This window comes from Xiphias gladius, chromosome 19 (genome assembly GCF_016859285.1).
Source record: "Xiphias gladius isolate SHS-SW01 ecotype Sanya breed wild chromosome 19, ASM1685928v1, whole genome shotgun sequence".
Lineage (NCBI taxonomy): Eukaryota > Metazoa > Chordata > Actinopteri > Istiophoriformes > Xiphiidae > Xiphias > Xiphias gladius.
The window spans coordinates 27,658,861-27,675,359 of record NC_053418.1 but is presented as its reverse complement, the minus strand read 5'-3'; the positions used below and the strand labels follow the sequence as shown (position 1 = coordinate 27,675,359).

The window sequence follows — 16,499 nt, the reverse complement described above, 5'->3', positions numbered from 1 at the left end:
TGAGGATGTGGGGGATTAAGATATGATCTGAGCCAGTCACATCACATTTTACAGTTTATTAGTACGGTGATGATAGAAATAAATAATAAAAATGTTAGTGAAGCTGTTTATGTGACTACATTAAATCTGAAGCTATTTCAGTTGTATTTGTACTGTATAACATGTCATAAATGTTCATATTATATCACAATTTTGTCAGCAGCATTTGCACTTCAAGGATAAAACAAACACATAATGCCATTTTTGCTAAAAGCTAAAACAAAAAAAAAAACAACAAAAAAAAGTAGAAGCAGGCAAACAGGAGATAGAGTTATAACAGACCTGTCTGATGTGTGTAGAGATGTATGTGATGATTCTGTAACAGCGTGGTGCAATTTTCATGTGATTTAATTTTTAATAGGTCTTTAAACAGCAACTTTCCAAACATAGTTACAAAGTGCTTTATAGTAAAAGCAAGGAATAAAAGTAGTAAATCCAAAACATGAATCTAAAACAAGATAAACAATTAAAACTGTTACAACAAATATCATATGATAATAGTGAGTTTTCAGAAGAGATTTAAAAGAGGATACTGAGTTTGCCTGTCTTAGATCTCTAGGAAATGAGTTCCACAGCTGAGGGGCCAGGACAGGCATGGCAATAGTAAAGTCTGGAGGAGATAAAAGCATGTATGACCTTTTCTAGGTCTGCAGGTGAAAGGAAAGGACCTGATCTTGGTTAAATATCTCACCTGGACAAAGAAGAACTTTAGTCACCCGACTGTCAAAGGACATCTCAGTCAAAAATAACACCTAGGATACGGAGCTCCTTTTTTCATATTATTAGTTAAGACACCTACACTAGACAAGAGATTGTTAATGCTGCTAGTGCTTGGGACAGTAGGTGTAATTAATGTTATTTCTGATTTGTAGTCATTCAACAGCAGGAAATTATTGGACATCCAGTACTTAATTTCCTTAAGGCAGGACATAATATATGTCACATTAGTGGTACCAGGCTTTGACAGAATATCCAGTTGCGTATCAGTTGCGCATAGCAGGTAGAATGTATATAGTGAATAAAGGGGACTGAGAATAGATCCTTGTGCCGCACCAAAAAATAGAGGAGCAGGAGAAGAGGAGGAACCTCCCAGCACACCAGAGAGTGACCTGTTAGGCAGATATGAGATGAACCGATCCAGAGCCACATCACTGATGCCAACATAGTTTTTCAGACCGTTACGTAAGACATTGTGGTCCACTGTCAAGGAGAACTAAAATGGAGTACAGGCAAGCAATAAGTCTTTGGTGACCATGACTACAGCAGTCTTAGTGCATGCAGAGAGTGAAAAATAAATCAGATTTTTTTTTAATTTGATGATTGTTCTTAAAAGAAAAGAGTTGTGTGGAGACAATTTTTGCAATAATATCGGATAAAAATAGCAGTTCACAGATGGGTCTAAAAGCATAAAGTCTAGTGTATGCCCTTTGTGATGGCTGGCATGCTTGACATACTGAGTTACCTTAAAAGAGTCTAAAAATTTTATAAAATCAGAAGTAAAAGAGCAGGACGAGGGGAAAAAAATATGATATTAAAATCACTAATAATTAATAAGAACTCAGCCATGTTGGAACATGATGATGTTCTGAAAATCAGAGCTAAATTTAGGAGGTCTCTAGATTATAACACATACAATGGAGAATGTATTTTGTAAATAAATCTAAGACTCTCAAATGTGGAAAAACAACTGAGTGAAACCGGAGAACAACACAAAAAAAATAAGAACTCCATCTGGATTTGGTGTGGAGCTATACAGTGGAGCCCAGGGCCGGATTCCGGTGGAAACCCCTGGATCATCTGGTGGCATCAGGGTGACTAGCCGTGGTGTTGCAGCATCCAGGTCCAATGCGGGAGCGGTGGAGCCTGCTGCCTGTGCCTCCAGCTCACTATCCTCGGCTGCTAGACCCTCCAAGCGAACCGGTGCAGTGCAGTGTGTGACAAGGCCAGTCAGGGGAGCGTGCATGGCCACAGAATCCGAGAAGGATCGAGCAGCTGGGACAGCAAGAGTGGAAGACTGTATATACGAAATATACTTTGCCTGTGAAGCAGCTACAGAGACAAGGCCATCAAGCAGCTTATCCCTTTTTTGGAGCTCTGACTCCAGACAGTGGATATCATCCCTTAACTGTGATTAAGCAAGTTTGCAGTCCACTCACAGAGCCATAATAATAGCTGTATTTCAGTCCAAATGTATCTCATAAAAAGACACGAGTGATAAAATGGGAAACTTAACAGCAAGACAAAAGTAATTCAACGATTGGTAGAAGAATAAAATTAAAAATATTGAAAGCTGAAAAGATCGTTACAGAGGCTGAACAAAACACTAACAGTTCTTAATAGAGACTGATCAAAAAGAAAAATATCAAATAAAAATATAGCAGATTTCAGCTAAACACTTGGAGAAACCAAATCCTGCAAGGTTGGACAGTGGATCTGGGTGGGCCTTACTGGGAGCTTGGCTGAGGACAGTGACTGTTTCGTTGTGACATCACAAAGTTACGGAAGGCCTGATGGCTTGTTTCTGAATATGGGCTGTGTGCATTTCTCCATGGATTTCGGGCTTTGATACTTTCATAATATTTATATAGCATCTAGACCTGCTTTATAATCAAAAAAGACATGGAAATCTCACTTTCGGGACCTTTAACTGTGATGAGATTGTTTCTGTTTAGAATATGAAGTCCGGAGCTAGGTTAGAGCCAGATTATTTGCAGTCATATGGGAGTTTTGCTTTGCCTTTCCGTCCAACAAATGTGCAGTTTTATCTGAAAGTTTTCAAGGTCTTCCAGATCTTGTCTTGACTTCCACAGTTCCCGTTCACTGTGGTTTCTTAATGACATTTTGGACAGTGAAAATTTCAAGCTGGAAGCATTTTGATATCTTTTTATAGCCCCCCCTGCTTTGTAGGTATCAGTTAGTTACAATTTCAGATCCTCAGTCAGTTGCTTGGTTGTTGAATTTTACCACAGAGTTTGAAGTGAAGAAAATTTATCAGACTCTGGAACTGTCATCAACTGACAACTGCTAATGACAATTCTTGACGTGACTTACAAGTTCTGAGTGTTTTGAAAATAGTATTTTGCACATACCACCATTACTGTTTAATTTTTTTTTATTTCATGAAATACAAAGTAACCTAGCACTGGCATTTGAAAAAAGGCTAATTTTTAATATCTGTTTGCTGCAGGGGTGTTATTTACTTCTATTCACATCAAACATCAGCGAAATATGGGATTTTCCCAGGGGTGCCTGGGAACTTTGCATACAACTGTATGTGCTTTGCTGCTTTCAGATGACTGCAGAGGTTTACTTAAGTTAAGGAAAAGCTTTTCATACAATATAAAATAGCTGTGGACAACAGATACAATAAGAGATACTCTCATTCATTTATAGATATATTCAGTGATGCTCCTGCTTTAATCACATTAAGCATCATCTTCAATGCTGATTTAAAAGCATATGTGGTTTGGAAAATGTTTAATTAAAATAATTTATTTACATTTTAAACATTATTCCATTATTGCTGCATTGTTGAAAGTATTTTGTTTCCTGTGCCAGAAACAGACGTGGTTCTGAGACATCTATTCTCAGAGCAAAGTTTAAGACACGTTTTCCACAAAAATACCAATTTCTCATTTTGTGTTGCCTCATTTGTTCCTCTCTTCCCACTTGTGCACTATGCATTATGCACTGGGCACCACTATACTACACAAACAGGCAAAGCAGAATTCAAGGTCAGAAAAATACCAAAGTGTCAGAACTTACTAACTGTTTGCGATGCCATAGGAAACGATTAGTACCAATATCCTCACGGCATCTCCAGCAGTGATGGCTACAAGTAAGTTAAGAGGAAAAGAGTAAATCCATGTTGCATAAGTACAGCTGCTTGGAAATCACTGAGGGAGTGAGGAAAGGGTGGTTTGAGGGGATGGATGGTGGAAGACTGCACTGGTATACTGGTGTTAGAATGATGCCTTCTGTCCTTCCTTCCATCCTAAATTATATTATTTGTTATTTTAAATAGACAGTGAACACTGCTGACTCAGTTTTGCCTCGATCTCTCTGCAGTTACAAAGATATTACATACTGTAGGTCTGTGCAGGATCGTCATGCATTTTAAATAGAAAAATGAATTTTTGCTAATATGTTTCTGTTACAAATATGCCTCCCACTATGTGGTGTGAATTTATTTGTGTCCTTAATTCACCTTTTAGTATTGTGTTTCGCTGTCCTTAGTTGATTTTTTTCCACGTTTTAGTTTGTTCTCTGTGCACTTACTGTTGCCTGTAAACACTGTAGCACCCAATGAATTTTGATGTTTTTTGTCTTTGTTCTTTTACTTCACCTCTGTCTTGTTTCTGCTGTTCTTTCTTCGTTTCTTTCTTTCCGGCTGTGTTTCTTTCTTTCCTGTGCATGATGCATGCTTCAACATGTTGGATGGACCAGTGTGTAAGTTTCATCATCACGTAATTTTATCCTGGCACCTGATCCTGGCTGACATGATTCATTAATGAAAACGTTTTGATCTCCTGATTAACTTAACCAGAATGTGTTAATTCTGTTTTGGGGTTGTGTGTATATACTATATGTTTGCCTCACCCTGATCCCTACTAAGTTCCATGGAAGACTATCTCAGAGAACCTGCACATTTCAGTCACTCAGCAGCTCATTACATTTTTTTTTTTTGGGGTGGGGGGGGTTGTTGAAAACACAATACCATTGTGTGATAGAAAATCGTCTTAGCAACTTATTAAGCGATAAAGAAACTGTGTCAGACATGTGTAAATTAACAAAAACCACAAATGACTCTGAATAAGAAAGATCTGTTCCCTTTAACTCATGGATGTATTAAATACCATGTATAATATATTAAGACCAAAAAAAAAAAGATGGCGCAGCTGTGTCCATATCCATATCCAAGGACTGTTTTTATGTTTTTGTTCTTTTGCCAAAATAATTGGTGGATAGACTTACATGTGTATGCAGCAAATGTCTGAACCAAGGATTTGACTCAACTCACAAAATTTCCAGCTTTTTGTGTGTTAATCTTGTTCCATCCATTCTGCCTTCCCTGGGAGTGCAATTTGGTCATCATTTCAACTGTGTGCATACAACTGTAGGCAGATACCGACGCCAATTTCTGGAGCTTCATGATGTTTTTTTTCTGGTACTCAGATGCTGACCTCGTCTTGGCTGGAGATTTTACCAAGGCAAAAAATTAAAAATTTCTGCTAAAAGGCTATTAACATATTACATGTCACATCAGGGGTTAGGACTCTGGAACATTGTTGCTCTCATTTAAGGAACGTGACCCTTTTTTTTCCTAATTATTATTATTATTATTATTATTATTATTATTATTATTATTATTATTATTATTATTATTATTATCATTGCACGCTAACCTTTTAGTACATCTTTTGGAGTATGTCGCCCCTGCATTTCAGTACACATATTGAGAAATGGGAAAAGATAGTTCCCCCTTCATTACAATGAAAGATGCTCACTGTCTCTAGACACTGAAAAGGTTTTTAAGGGTTCGTCCTTGAGTTTCCACATTTTTGGACCCATAGAGCATATGCATTAGAGACTTCCTCTATCTTCCTCTATTTCATGTTGTTTGTGACGCTCAGAAAAATGGATTCATTGTCGTAAAGTTGCTGTAACAATTGTGTATGGGAAAATTTATTCTTGGGCCACATTATACTGCAATATTACGTGTGGCCAATAAACCAAAATTGCCTCATACCCAAGCACTGTTCCTGGGGACTTGCTTAAAGTCCATACAGATCATTTAAAATTTCTGCACTGGGCACCAAACTTTCTTCTTAGGAGGACAGCCTCAAAATCAGAGACAGCGCAGGATGTATTCTTTACCCCTACTGGAATGCAGTTAAGCATCAGTGCATTCAGTTGTCATTTACAATAATACAACTAAATACTAGAGATCGTCTTGCAATGGGATCACAACAGCCACGACGCTCATCAACATGTTGATGTTGCGACCTATGATTACTCAGTAGTCATTACTTCATTATTACAAGAGTTCTCAGTAATCATTACTACATTATCACATGAGTAATTAGTAGTTATTACCACATTATTACATGTGCACTCAGTAGTCATTACTACATTATTAAGTGAGTATTCGGTAGTCATTTCTACGTTATTACATGAGTACTCAGAACTCATGGGTTGGACCACACCCATCTTCCAGCTTCATTTTGATTTCAACTACACACCTGTAAAGTTTCCTGACTCTATCTTGCACAGTTGTGCCACTATCGTGGTGACAAAATCTGTCCATAGACAGACAGACATATATAGACCTGCCGAAGTACTCAAAACCACTTATGTGGTAGTTCCTGCTACAGCAGAGGAACTATTATGTGTCTCCAGGAAGAGTCCTCGGTCAGACCAATTGATGTTTTGTTTTGTGTTTTTAACTTTGCACATGCCTGATTTCATTTTTTCCAACTTGTAAGTTGCAAAGGAGATTTTTTTACCCCAGCCATCCAGCGTGTTCACATTTTCAGCATTCTTCAAATTTTATGAGCCACGGAATGACTGAAGTGTCTGGGTTTCAGCTGTATCTGTGTGTACATGGGTGAAACTTAATATTTATTTACCTCCCCCTGTGAGTGCGTTCCTCCGAGTCCTGACATATCTAGTGTTGATGTATTAATGTTTTCTGTGTGTGGACTCAGCCAGTGTCTGAGCTCTATCATCACCATAGACAACCACCCAATTTCTCACACTTGTGCTAAAGAGTTTTGTTCTGTCCATATTAGCACTGCTATCAGAAAACACTGGCTGCAGGACAGAGAGGAACACAATTCCTATGTGAATACATACTGCACGTCAAATGATCTCATCTTTACACACATTCACACTGACTGCACAGTACAGCAATCAAATCATTATGTTATTATGTTGCTGAATATTGTCTTGCTTTTAGTTGCATTATTTCTTTTAGCAGTTTACAAAAGATTCTAACAGGCCCTCACTGAATTCTGTTTATCTGCAGTGTCCTAAAATAGGATGACTTATACAAGAAATTTCTATGGATTTTATGACTTTGAGTGCAGTCCTTACCTGTGTGTCTTCCTGTGTGGTTTTCGTGTGTTTGGATGATTCATAGGCACAGAATCAGTTGGACACTTTGTGTATTTGACTGGGTCTGTGAAAACACCTGGCTTAATTTAATGACTGGCTGTTCATCCCATATAATTCTTGTTCCATACAGCAGGTTTTGTACTTGAAGATGTTTCTCTACAATTCATGTTTAACTTAATGATGGATTCTGACCTGTGTTTAACACCTTGACTTTATTCTCAGCTTTTTGGTCAGAGAGGACAGATGTCAGTGAACTGAATTAATTGACCTACTTCATGTCTATACATGTCTTTCCAATACCTCACAGACCCACTCCCATTATTCAGATGCAGTATGACATTGTATACCATTGAATTATCACTTGATAATTGATTGCTAGACACTTTTATTGTCCATAAAGCAGTAAAAGCAATATTCGAGGTGATGGGTATAAGTCCAAAACTCCGGTAAAGGGAATCTTGATTTGGATTTGACAAAAGGCAGTGGGGTCTCTAACTTCAATGGTCTCTTCAGTCCTCCTAGGGTTAAAAAACAGGAGTGTAAGCCCTGGCAATCCAGCTTTGGTTTCTATTCTGAGATAAAATTCATGAGCTATTCTTTTACTTTACTCAATTGCTGAACTTTTAGAACTTTAATATGTTGACATATATACAGAGGATGTAAATAAGGGTCCTAAAAATATGTGGTGCACATTTAACAACAAACTGGCAAAGTCTGTTAAGGCATAAAAAAGATTTTGTAAACTGCATAATTAGAATTATGCAGATGGGAGTGTTTAATAACTACTGAGAATTAATCAAGCTCTTATAAACTAAACACTGGCTTTACCTTAACTTAAGTCCCTCTGTTCTGCAGAAGTTTTGGAGACTGTTAAAGTTGAAGGTGTTCACGTTCTATTGTACTCACCCCTTTAACAACAGGGTTCTCTGTTGCACCAGAAGATAGTTCTTGCTCTTACCATGAGGAATGTATAACTTTGTTTAATCAGGAAAGAACCTCACTGAGATTAAAAATCTCTTTTAACTGGAGTGTGCTGGCAGCAGCACATAGAACAGGATAATGTAAAATTGATAAAAACAGCAGCAGTCAAAACTCCTGAAATTAATGCCTGCCTGAAGTATTTTAAAGTCAGAAGGCACGGCAAACATTAAAGCCCTCAGATATTCAGATATAGACTAAAGTAAGTAACATTGCTTTGTCATTCAGACATGGGTGATTGCAATGAGTTAAAAATGTTATAATAGCAGGGAGGAAGGGGTGTTTCAGTTCTCTCACAGGCTGCATCACTAATTGATTTTAAAATTTATTTTTCAGTTGAAGCTTTGTACTCATGACTGTCATGAGTACAAGGAATGCTCGTCTCAGCTTGAATACACATGTGAATCCACTAATAAATTACTTTCATGATTCATCATTTTCATCTTTGAATGTAACTATAGACTACTACGAGACACTTTGACTGGCTGTGTTATAGTATCCAACAACGCACAAGCGTTGAATGACAAGACGTCGACTTGTGGAGTGTTCTTGAAACCAAACAAAGGTTACTGTTTACGTTCAGTGTTACTCATCGAAACACACTGTGTGTGAGGTCTAACAAACATGTTGAATGCACTTCCCTCCTCAGAAAACATATGCAATGATTTTGAAGGTCCACCTACTAAATTTCTCTTCATATTTTGTATTCATATAAAAAGTGAAGACAGACTTCATATCACTAACTGTATATACTATAGTAACTTTATAACTGTGTTATACAATATTGTCAATCATTCATTAGCACCTGTTACAGAAATAGATGTGTGTGTGCACCAGAAAGGATTCCTAACCTTTCTTTTCTTCTATTTCTCAGAAAAAGGTAGGTGGATAATATGGATAATATGAGAGAGAGAGTGAGCTGGAGGACAATATAAAGTGTTTTGGTGGGTGGATGTACAGGACCCACACTCACAGACAAGCAGCCTCAGCAGCACAGTAACCATGGAAACATTGGGCTATAAGCAATAGCTGAATTTCCTTTATTTTCCGGGTCCAGCAAGCTTTCATGGACAAACAAATAAAAATATCATGGGCCATTTCTGTATGGCAACATGATGAAAGGCCTGTTTAGTCAACACTGACATGTGGGAGTCTCTCTGGCCATTAGCTGCTGTGCTGCCTTTCAGGTAGCTAGTCTGACATCTTTCCTCCTTTCCAACTCTTAACAGAGAATCTCTCCCACTGTTTTTTCATTTCTCATTGTCCTGTTTGGTCCCCTGGTTTTCTTTTCACGACAAACCCCCTACCTGTTGATCCTCATACTCTTTTTCTACATTTTTATCCTCTGTATTCCCTTGCCTCCCCTTTGCCTACCATTGCCACGTTCTCTTCCTTTGCTTGTGGTTTTGTGTTTTCTCTTTTTGTCCTTTCTACCCCTGTTTTTCCTCCCTCATGTCCAGCCTTTTACAGTGCAGCCCCACTCACCTCGGCTGGCATCATTCCCATCATGCAGTCACTGTGCCCAGATGGACAGAGGGATGAATTTGGTTTCCTGCAGTACAAGAACTCCACGTGAGTAGATTTAGTCACTTATCAGTCTCATAACTTGTTTTTTTTTTTAGAGCAGGTGTTTCTCTTGAGTAATTTTTATCTTTGTTACATTTCTTCTGTGAGAACACTGAGATCAGACTAAGGTGAGAAAATGCAGCCCTCTCATTCATTTAATGGAGCCAGTCCAGTGGTCTGGCAAAAAAGCTAAACCAGACTCAACTTTTGCTGCAACACAACGTGACATCATCTAGCAAGGTGCTGCCTTGGTCAATCAAATACATGTATGTGTATGTATTTGGTAGATTACATTGTAATGTGAAAGTCACGTGAATGCATTTCTACTATTTACCTTTCAATCATTGGAACAAAACTTCAAATAAATCAGTTTTTTTTATTGTGCATATTGAAAACGAGCATAAAAACACCTGGATGGAAACATATTGGCTGATGAAACACAACCTACAACATCAAGGACAATAAAAAAACATCAAAGTTAAATCAGTTAAATCCATCAGTAAGAAATATACCACAAATATAAAAGATTGATGGCATTCAAGAGCCAAATAGTTTCAGGGAATGCACTTCTCGTAAACCATGTAGAATTAAAACAGAGTTGTTGGAGCTGTCTATTATGGTTGCTGGGCTGTGTTGATCCGGGGAGCAAATGTGATTAAAATTACTGCTTCTCTGGGTTGACGTATGTCAGAATTAGAATTAAGTGTACGGACCTGCACTCGTGCATTTTCTCTCACAGTCAGACCACTTATCATATCATCACTTATAATTTCAAATGCACAGTGAGGCTATGGTGATTTCGCAGAGTTGTACTGATTTTAAATTTGCCATCTGAAATGTCAACTGAACCAGAACTCATTGACGTATGTGTAACTAAGGAAAATCTTTTCTTAAGAGAAAATAAAATGTAGTGATTATAGTATCTGGTTGTGCTGTTGTGCTACTGGAAACATTACAAATGTAGAAAATGTAAGTATAATAAAATGCATGCATTTCCTTGCCCCAACAGTACCCGGAACTTGGTACCTCTTTAGATTAAGTTACAGGATGTGAAATTCCCATGCTACTGTAGACCCCAAGCATCATTAGTGCTAGATTGCATCTCTTTGTGTGACATTAATGGGCCAACATGCTAACATGCCAAACTAAAATGGTTATTATACCTGCCTCATTGCCAACCTCCTCATTTCTGAGCATGACTGTAATCTCTGTCCTGTTGATCTTTATTTTTCTAAGCAAAATGTATGAGTTGTCAAAGGGGTGAAAATCCTTTCTTCATTTACTTGTATTTTGCAATTTTTCAGTGTGTTGAGCTCTGTATTAATAAAGAGATAAAATAATATCAGCATTAGCCTTTAACATGTGGAAATGCACTCTGGGAGGATGAGCACACACTGGTGTAGACATACAGAAACTGTATAGACAAAGACACAAAAGACACAGAGCCATTAGTGGTTTGCTATTAAATGGTGCTACTCCATAATACGTAATAAAGTCAGATCAGCAAAAATGACAGTCATTAGCAATAGCATACAGATGAGCAATTAATCTCTCTGCTTACCTTTATGATTGGCAGCCTTATCAACATACTCCTTCTCTCTCTTTCATCTTAGTCCATCATCATCATCTCTCACCACTCTCTTTGGCTTTGTGCTCCTGCCCAATATTCATCAGAGAAGGATATCTTTTCTAAATGACCAAAAATTCTCACAGTGGTGCAAATTTGGTCCTACTTTTAGGCAAAGAAGGGAAGCATTTTAGCACAAAATATAAATTAATCCTATCTGTGCTGATATTTAGGAGAGCTCCAGAGGAGTCCTAACCTGCAGGTGAACTAATAAACAGTGATGAAAACCAACTAATTATATTTACTCAAGTCCTATACCTAAGTACAATTTTGAGGTACTTTACTTTAGTTTTTCCTTTTTATGTTATTATAGTAACTATATGTAACTGCCACATACATGTAGTGGAATAGTAGTAGCAATACAAAACATAGTATCTTATAAATTATGATGCACTGTTGCCCGACTCAATATAAAGTTGTTAAAACTTTAGGGCATTAAAGCGCTACTTGTTTTTAATGAATCAATGATAATAATAATATTCCAATAATGTAATATTCATAATAATTAGGGCTGTAGTCAACCAAAGAAAATCTTGGTCGATTGAAATCATACCTACTTATCAACTAATCGATTGGTCGCGGGTTATCTCTAGATGAACTAAGTCGACCACAGTGCACTGAGAGTACTCTACCTGGCAGCCTTATTAGCCTAAGTAAATATTTGCAGCATATTAAATCATTTTAACCTAATTATTTTTTATACTGAAATGATAACAACAGACTCAGAGCCTGACCAGTAAGCACATGCCCATATTCATACGATTTCCGGAAATAGATTTATCAAATGGTGATCCCAGCACAAGAACTATTGAAGAATTTAAACTTATAACTTAAGCATTAAACGCTAAAGTTGATGGAGCATCAAAACACAGACCTGTTAGCCTAACTAACAGCCAAATTGCTGTTTGCAAAGTTTAAACTCAACTTTTTGGTAGTCAGTTTTAACAAAATGCAGCCACACTGACGATTTCTTTGAAATGGTGCCAGTTAGTTTGGAGTCCACTCTGAGTAAATGTTCATAAATGTTAAATAAATTAGACCCAGCAGTCTCTTTCCTCATCTCTGCTTGAGGCTAGTGGCTACATTAGCTTTCACTAACATAACATACTCGAATCTCCAACCAAACTGTCGGCGGTTGAGTTGCATTGCAGATAATTTAGGAACCATGATAAAAGAGAAGAATGGAATAAGACAACCATATCTCTGATTCTGCAGCATCAGTTTCCATACCTTTTTTTAAAACTCTCCATCATGAGTCTAACAATGTTACAGGAGTGCAATGCTGAACCAGTGGAATCCTTTTTTAGCAAAATATATATGATTTTAGAGAGCACAGACCTGGGTAATTTCACACAGTTTAGTGAAATTTCAACTATTTTGAAATTAAGTTTATTTTTGAAAAGACTAGTTTAACATTTTTGGAAATACACTTTTATTACGCTTTTTTTTTTTTGCCAAAGTCACTGTCACTGTAGTGTTAAAATAAGGTTCATTCATACCATAAAACATCCAACAGATGGAAAGAGATAACAGAAGCCATACAGTGAAATGGTTATTCGAATTTAATGATAATGCTTATTTTTAAAGTTAAGAGATGTGAAACAGAGTCTATTGTACTTTGATTTTCCTGTTTTACCAAACAAATACATAAAAGTGTTCTCAACTGCTGAGTATTTAAAATAAATGTTATTCATAGTCCATGATTTTTAAGGAAAGATATTTAATAAGAGCTCCACTGTGAGGTGTATTTAATAAGATACTGTTTCATTAAGTGTTACAGAGGTGAATTTGACATGTTGGGAAATATGCTAGTTCACTTTTTTGCCAAGAGTTAGATGAGAAGATTGATACCACTTGCATGTCTGTGCACTAACTATGAAGCAACTGTCAGCAACCAGTTAGGTTAGCACTAAGACTGGAAACAGGGGAAACTGAACGTAAAAAACTGTAACACCACAATGGGCTGTTTTAACCCCTTTTGTACAGATTAAACAAATGAGAAATAATATGTTCATTAGTGAGCTACGGAGGTGCTTGTAGGTGGATTTTGTTACCTTTACACAGAGCAATGCTAGCTGTTTCCCACTATTTCCAGTCTTTATGCTAAGGACTGGTTTTAGTCCTAGTTTGACTTACAGCGTGGAAGAAATCCGGAGGAATTCTGACATGTTTGATAAATACTGTCCTGACTTCTTCTCCTGTCACTTTCTTTTTCGTCCCTCTGCCCATCTTCTCTTCTTCCCTTTAACCACCAATTTACTCAGTTCCTTACTCTTTTTGTTCTCCCTCTTCCCCTTTTATTGCTCTATCCTTCTCTCCTACACTGTATTCTTATTATATGAACCTAAATTATTCATACACTATAAAGAGCACTTTCTTCATACTTTGTGTGCTTCTTTTTGTCAAGGTATTTGTAAATGGAACAGTGTCTGTTGAAGAAAAGGAATAATAATGAGACTGTGTCTTTTTCTGTGCAATCATAAAAATGTTTAAATGTCTAAATCTCCCTCTGTTAGTGTGACCCAGCTGCTGGAGCGGATCAGTGAAGTGGTCGAACAGAATCGACTCTTCACGTCTGACCGGCCCGGTTTGGGTCAAGAGCTGGAGACCCTGCAGCAGCACCTGGAGAGTCTCAGCTCAACCTCTTTACCACCAGACTACAACTTCAACCATAGCCAAGGTCTAACATACAGCAATTCTTTATCAAATGTATTGGTGTGATGACTTTGTCTTCCAGGTTTCTGTTACCCCTACGATGAAGTCATGGGCATAAGAGTTTGAGAACTCCCAGACACATCAGTGGGATCACTTGCTGAAGTGTTTGGCTAGGCAAAAAATAAAAAAAACCTGCAAACCTTTAATCTTCTGTGATACACAGTTTGGTATCACTGATCTAAACCAGCAGTTCTCAGTCCTGGGCTTCATTCAGTGTGAAAAAAGGGAAGTGGTTTGCAATGTTTTTGTTCTGTTTTGTTTTATTTTTGTCTAAATTATATATTTCCTCCTACTGGTGTGATAGTCAGACGAGAGTTTGATAAAGTAAGCACTAGGTCACTTACCTCATCGTTTTAAGCCATGTATCATATTCCTACAATATCCCAAGTTGGGTCTCAGAACATTAGTTTTAGTGACTTTTCAGTAGGGCTGGGCAATTAATCGAAAATTTACCAAAACCAAGATTATGATTTTCTGACTGATCTGTTTTCAATCGCATTGGTATGTTCAGTAAATTAATTCCTTCATACAGGCTGCTGCCTGCCCCCTTGAAAATATATTATAAGCAGAGTTGGCAAACATCTCTGCAAATCTAGGCAGAGAAGGGTGTTATGGGTAATCGCAGGTCAGAGGAGATGACACGAATGTGGTAACTAAATGCCAGATGCCAAAAAAGTCTTATTTAAATGTAATGATAATAAAAGTTATGATCATAGTTTAGAGACGGTGAACAGGGCATATTTTACATAGATTTTGTTGTTATAGCACACAAATACCTCATTGTTTGTTTTGATTTTCTGTTTATTCCTAAAAAGGAGCTCCACTGCAAGGACAGAGAATCTTGCACACAGGTGCATTTAATAAGATGATGTTTATTAATCATTACAAAGGTAAATGTGACAATTAATTGTGACATTTATTTCAGATGATATCACCCAGCCCTACACACTTTACCTTCTTTTATGTAAATTCTAACATCAGTATAAAATTATTCATCAACAGTATTGTATTTCTTACAGCATGTCTCAATTCTGTGCTGTCTTACATTTTGTGTGTGTGTGTGTGTGTGTGTATGTGTGTGTGTGTGTGTGTGTGTGTGTGTGTGTGTGTGTGTGTGTGCGTGTGCGTGTGCGTGTGCGTGTGCGTGTGCGTGTGTGTGTGTGGGTGGGTGGCTGGGTGGCTGGTTGGCTGGGTAATGGTGAGTAATCCTGAAGTGAACATGTTAGGACGGCAACAAAATGTGTTAGTGTGATTATCAACAGTATGTGTAAGTGCTAGTCTTTCTGTCCAGATTTATGAGCTTGTCAAGCACTCAAATTTCAATGGGAATTTACAATAGCCGCTGAAAATGTTAGTTGCAACAGAGTAAGGAGGATTGAAAAGACATCAACTGCCCCAATGTTTTGTAGTTTTGTATTCAATTGTCATAGGTGATGTACATGAATGTCTGATACAGAATGTCTCTGCACAGAAAAGACCCATAGTTTCAAAGTGCAACAAAAATCATCCTCTATTTGTGCCAAGTAGACAATGCAGACTGCATTGTCTCCATCAGAAGCTTACACAAAAACACATTTCTGTGTGTTTCTATGCAACTCACACAGCACAAACCACAACATCGGATCACAATATAGCAGAAAAAAATTCAGAGCACAGGTGGATTATAATACAAGTAAGCATGTGCTATCTTTTCTTTGTAGCTTTATTTGTACTCCTCTTTCTTTATAAACAATTTTTGATGAAGTTCTCACATGGTAAAGAAAAGGGGTTTTTTTGTTTTTTTTTAATGGTTCAAAATTTTTTTAAAGTGACATAGCAGAAATGATTTTAAACAGAATTTTGAAAAAGCAGAAAAAAAGAGTGCAGTGTGTTATGCTGTGTCTATACTGCAAAAGTGTGACAATAAGTTGTGCATGCAAAGGGCAAACACAAATAATACATACTGTAGGTAAATAATATGGTATAATCATGTAAGGATGCACAAAAAATAATGAATTAAGTAACAGAATTGAGTGAAATTAAGATGAAATAAATGGGAAGAAAACATCAATCTCTATGCTCCCTCTCTAATCCTCCACCTGAGGACATACCCTAACCCTAAAGCAAAACAGAGATCATCTCAGCCTATGATACTACACTGTCATGAAAAAAAAAACATCTATTCAAAGGTTTGTCCAAATATTCAGTCAATGGCTGCCATATTCTAACGTGACTCCAGTATAAGAGATGGGGAACAACATCCACAGTCCTCATTCTCTGTAAAAACACATGCTTAAATTATGCCAAAGCAAGGAAACACTGTCCAGGGAAATACAAAAGATAATTTTGTAAAAAACAGATTGGAACATACTGAAAGTACTCACTTAATTTGTCAGACTGCTAAGGCCTTACATTCATTTCAGCTAAACTTTAGAATGCACTGTATTTGTGACCCACCTCTCACATCGGAATCTCGTTA

At 37.3% G+C, this 16,499-nt stretch overlaps 1 protein-coding gene across 4 annotated transcripts in view; it reads left to right on the top strand.

Moving 5' to 3' along the window:
* abca2 (ATP-binding cassette, sub-family A (ABC1), member 2) overlaps window positions 1-16,499 on the top strand; it is a 136,917-nt gene that overhangs the window by 40,902 nt on the left and 79,516 nt on the right. For all 4 annotated transcript variants that reach the window (XR_005709489.1, XM_040154642.1, XM_040154641.1 and 1 more), the window contains 2 exons: window positions 9,594-9,705; window positions 13,843-14,006. Coding sequence is in view for 3 of the 4 variants with exons in the window: in XM_040154642.1 (XP_040010576.1) it covers window positions 9,594-9,705; window positions 13,843-14,006 (276 nt within the window). In the remaining variant the exon portion in view is untranslated. The remainder of the gene's footprint in view (window positions 1-9,593; window positions 9,706-13,842; window positions 14,007-16,499) is intronic.